Source organism: Fonsecaea monophora (genome assembly GCF_001642475.1).
Source record: "Fonsecaea monophora strain CBS 269.37 chromosome Unknown Scaff251, whole genome shotgun sequence".
Classification (NCBI taxonomy): Eukaryota; Fungi; Ascomycota; class Eurotiomycetes; order Chaetothyriales; family Herpotrichiellaceae; genus Fonsecaea; species Fonsecaea monophora.
Genome location: NW_019174182.1, coordinates 567 through 5,383, shown reverse-complemented (window position 1 = coordinate 5,383; position 4,817 = coordinate 567). Strand labels below are relative to the sequence as shown.

The window sequence follows — 4,817 nt, the reverse complement described above, 5'->3', positions numbered from 1 at the left end:
ACGCAGCACGTTAGCGTCATCTAAGATAACCCGCATGACGGCTAGTGGAAAGGTTTAGGCCGCATGCTCTTCTCGTCCCCCTACTTACGATGATCTTAGCCATCTTGGCTACGATAGAGCCTCCGTCGTTAACGCTCCCGCGCCCGATGTCTACAATGTTAGGTAGTAAAAGCTACTTAATCCGAGGCATGATGCCTAACTTATATGGATAAAGATTGGTGGAGAACCTGGAATTATCTATGGACGATGCCTTGCCCGCGCCTACGTCGTCTACGTCTTGTCCTTACGACCTAGATGCGGCAGACTGATAGTCGCGCACGAGGTCCTCGAACGTCTCCGTGTGGTCCTTGATCGGGAACTTTAGCTTAGCCGCTGAATCTTCGGTGCGGTCCCAGCGGATCACGATAGGACGTGGGTCTGCCCCTGCCATCGATGCCGGCGCTGGAGTCGACTTATTTTTCTCCCCTTTGTTAGCCTTGTTACCTGGACCGCCGGCCTGGCTTAGAGGGTGGTCTCCCCCCTTTAGGAGCTGACCGACATCCTTAAGGGCGATGGAACCGCCGAAAGTCGCGGTCGAGTCTCTTGGCGACGAAAAGTAGTCGATCAGGGCTTTGTAGAAGTCTTGGGTGGAGAGATCATCCGGAATCTCGGCCGCCGTCACTGCTGAGGCCTTTCTCTTTCTGGACGACATCGTGTTTCGGCAAAGTGTTGTGCGTCTGAATCTGAAAGTTAGTCACACAGTACACTATAAGAGGAAGGGGGAGGAGGAGCACTGGAGATAATACCTTTCTGTTTGCTAGTTGTGGCGGGATGCGTGTTGTATTGTAGGTTGGGAGATAAATCCAAGTAAAAGAGCATCTTTAGGAAATAAATAGTTCGCCTGAATGGAAATAAACCCAGGCTAGGCACCTAGAGGTGACAGAATTCCATCCCCACTCTAACTGCCTCGCTCTGTGACTGCTCATTCAGTGCTGTATAACTGTCACAGAAGTAGGCACGGAAGCCTTGGCACCCGCGGTTAGTTACGGAAGGTAAGCGTGGTAAGCCTTGGTATTCACGGTTAGACATGGAAGTCACGTGTGGTTAGCCTTGGCATTCACGGTCAGTCAGGCAGCACGTAGCTTCTCCTAGCGAACTCAACAAGGAACAACATCTTTCTGTCAATCCCACCACGCTTGGACTGATCATACATTTCGACTCGTTTTGACGACTGTCGCTCCGTATTCTCTGAACAGCACACAGCCAGTGGAGGAGTTGTAATGTGTGGTGATGTGGTGGTGCATTCACTTTATTTTCCAGGTGCCGTGAGTGAGTGACTCTCGCAGAGTCCCTCTTGGCCCTCTTCGCACCAAGTGCTTGTGTTAATGTAGATCACGCTAGTAATGTGGACCCACTCTCAAGATTATCCACCAATCTGATGTAACAAGCACCAACTTCTGACGTCATATCTCTCAAAAACCTACTCAAAAACCAACAAAATTTCGACTTGGACCATCACCCCCACCACTAACTTCCCAACCTAATTTCCCAACCTTCCTCAGGAAATTTTTTTTTTTTTGTTTTTCTCATTTTTTCCAATTTTTTATTTGAGAAGACCCGTCCGGTCAACAGAGAATCTTGTCACTTTGGAGTAAGAATTGATTTTCTCGTGGACGGGACTGGATTTATTTATCTATCTATTAGCCTGACCGCTTCCTTCTTTGCAGGCTGCACTAACGCTCCTGTGGCTAATCTCTGCCTCTTGGTCCAGTAAGTATGCACAAGGTTTGGCACAACGTGGAAAGCCTTTGTTGAACCATCAGTCATGCTGCCGAGACAGAAATATTGGTTGCGGACAAAGAATTGACGGATTCGTTAGCTGAGAGACGTGCTAGAGGAGATCCATGTTCTCAGGGATAGACATATCAAAGTCGATGAGATGTCAGGCGGCTCCGAATGAAGCGGCAAAGTCAGGATTGAAATATCCTTCAAGTCTGCCAAGAATTCTCAGAAGTCCGGATAGCTGCGCCTTTGACCAAAGTGCTTGACAGTCCTGCCGAACCTTCTAAGCACCCCTCTTTGTGCCGTGCACGGTGTCGTAGAAGTCGGGCTTCAAACCCATGATGACCTCGTGGACGCCCGCTTCTTTGGCAGCCGACTCTACTTCGTCGTCGGTGGCGTCTGACAGGCCATATCTGATGTTCTCCTTCATGGCATCGCGGAAGACATTCGGGAACTGCATCATCAAGGACATGTGTTGCGGCATTCTCGGGGATGTGGGCTGTCCGTCAACCAAAGTCCCCTTTTTTTTGTTGCTCATAAAACGGGGGACTGCTACTTACTCGCCATCCTTCAGCGTCTTGACATCCCGGTCACCAATACTGACGGAGCCCTCACTGGGATCGTACATGCGCCGGACGAGCTGGAAGAGGGTTGATTTCCCAGACCCAGACGGAACGTTGATGGCTGTGGCCTTGGCCACCGGTGATCTTCAGACTGAGTCTACGGAAGACGCGTTTCGGGCCCTTCTCGCCAACGTAGCTGAAGGACACATTGTTGACATCAATGTCGCCCGCGGGGCGGTGCAGGCTCTCATCTCCGTACGTCATAATGCGCGGGAAGGCCATGAGACGGCGAAGCCGGCGCCGATGAGCTGGACGGCGGCATTTCCATGACTACAAAGTCGAGAGTGCTGCAAACCTTATGGCCCAGCTGGACCAACAGGATCACGTCGGACTTGTCGGTTCCGTCGAAAAAGTGTGCATCGTGGTGCATCAAGTGCGCGTGAATGATGCTTACCACACGGTCCTCGCGCTCGGTCGTAAACCTCTTCCACAGGAACTGCCGCACCCTCTGGATGAACGAGTTGCTAATTCCGACGACCGTGAGTAGGCCGAAGGTCCTGCAGAATGGGGAGGGATCCCCAAGCGCATCCGCCTCCAAGACGCTCTGGGAGAAGGGCGCCGAAGAGTTGTGGGACGTACAGACTCACCGCAGTCGAGACCAGCATGAGCAGCAGGGTGACTAGAGTGTATAGCCTCTCCCACGAGCTTTCGGCAAAATGAGGGGCAGCAAGATTCAAAAGCTTAGTACTCATGGAATTCCAGCTCAGATTTACCTCCAGGATCCTCTGAAGAACGCAGAGACAAGCACCATGCTCCCCAGAAATAGCCGGCAGATAGACATCGACGCGTCGAGATGAAGAGACCGAGACGCCATTGGCAGCGTGTCACACCCCTGCAGCCGATCCCGGGGCTGCCACGACACGTTTCGTTCCTTGCTTGGTTCACTTAACATCAAGACGGTACAATGTTGGCCAATGTGTAACGTACTTGGTACCCGATGAGGCTGATGGGGGCAAGAAAGAAACACAACAGAAGTGGAAACGTGCAAAAATAGATTTCCTGTCCTACCCACCCCGACCAAGTGTCAGGCAGCCACTACACCGCCGGGCGCTGTCACGTCGCCCGGCGAACCAGAGCTCAAGGCAGATTTCGGCGACCTATGCCGGGCGCAGCTCTTGCATATTCACCCATGCAGGGCGCAATTGTTACACATGCCCCCCCCCCCCCCCCTTCCCCCCCTGACTGGAGAGGTATAAAGCACCGACAGGCTCTGCAACACCCAATTGGCCTCTCTCTTTTTTTCTCATCTGTTCTCTACAACACATCTAAATTGTCTACTCCGACCCAGCAGAACACGTGTCTGCCCCGCTTCCCAGGTCTGCGACTTTTACATCCGCCTCAGAAGCTTGAGTCTATTGTTTTGACCATGGGTTTCTCCGAACGTCAACGCGAAAATGCTGTCTTTGGGGCGCACATAACTTTCCGTGTTATCGTCACTCTCTTCTTCGCAACCGCGACGGCCGTCAGTCTGTACACCATCATCGTCGGTTTCAGATGGCTCAGCGATTTCAAAGACCTCGAAGGCCACGGCACCAATTGGAAGTGGGCGGTGGCCGTCATCGTACTCTCTTTCTTCGGTATGGCTGGCAACGCGGCCGTGACCAGATACAGCTCCCACGGGCTGCGCAGTAACCCGAAGGAGTCGGGGCGCCTCACCAAGGTGCTGACAATCGGCCTCGCATCGACCCTGCTCCTGCCCCCCACGGTGACGCCGTGGTACTTTGTGCGCGACCTGAGCTGGGCCGCGGTCCTGCGCGAGGCCGGCCACGCCGACGACGCCTACCACGTTGACGTCTACACGAACTTCGCGAGCGTCGCCATCGCCGTCTACTCCACTATCGCCGCGGGCGTCCTGATCCTGGGCCTGGCCGTTTTATCGGTTAGGTATTTTCAGATCCGCGAAATCCGAGCCATCTTCAAGCGAGTGGAACGCGAAGCTCAGAACAAGAGAGGCGGCAACGAAGTTCAGCAGCCTCAAGTCCCCTCGGAGAGGACCGGCGGGCCCTCGGGCATGAACCAGGTGCCGGACCAGGAGGACAATTGCGGTTGCGGAGTGGGCCTCGATTAAGGAGACTGTCGGTATACAACGAGACCGCTTCGGAGCAAGGGGAGAGGGCTGTGTGTAAGAGGCTAAAGGGCAAATAGGAAAGGGAAGGGACGGGCAGGGAAGCATGGAAATTGGGGGGGGTGGGGAGTAAACAGATTTCACTGCAGTGCTGTGCGCAGGCATTACGGGCCTTTGCGGGAGGTTGCATTGTGGGTAACTCCGCACGAAGCCGCGAGGCAACTTTGTTTCGAGCCAGCCTCAACGGTTGGTGACTAGAGTTGATTTTGAAATACACGCTCATTGGTTATTGTGCCCTGATCCCGAAACATTTGGCTTCCATGTCGTCTTCCGCACGTCGCCGTAAACCCCCTACACCGCCTATCGCT

General features: G+C 53.6%; 3 protein-coding genes across 3 annotated transcripts; 1 reads left to right on the top strand and 2 right to left on the bottom strand.

Annotated features, from left to right (window-relative positions):
* Nucleotides 1–283: 283 nt before the first annotated feature.
* AYO21_12150 (hypothetical protein) lies at nt 284–691 on the bottom strand (the record flags this gene model as incomplete). Its single annotated transcript, XM_022661968.1, has 1 exon — nt 284–691. One exon carries the CDS (start codon nt 689–691, stop codon nt 284–286), a length of 408 nt encoding a protein of 135 aa, XP_022505724.1.
* A 1,353-nt stretch (nt 692–2,044) lies between these two features.
* AYO21_12149 (adenosinetriphosphatase) lies at nt 2,045–3,076 on the bottom strand (the record flags this gene model as incomplete). The annotated part of the gene is made up of 4 exons (XM_022661967.1): nt 2,045–2,260; nt 2,388–2,654; nt 2,710–2,881; nt 2,964–3,076. 4 exons carry the CDS (start codon nt 3,074–3,076, stop codon nt 2,045–2,047), a joined length of 768 nt encoding a protein of 255 aa, XP_022505723.1.
* Nucleotides 3,077–3,750: 674 nt separating this feature from the next.
* AYO21_12148 (hypothetical protein) lies at nt 3,751–4,452 on the top strand (the record flags this gene model as incomplete). Its single annotated transcript, XM_022661966.1, has 1 exon — nt 3,751–4,452. One exon carries the CDS (start codon nt 3,751–3,753, stop codon nt 4,450–4,452), a length of 702 nt encoding a protein of 233 aa, XP_022505722.1.
* Between the last annotated feature and the right edge of the window lie 365 nt (nt 4,453–4,817).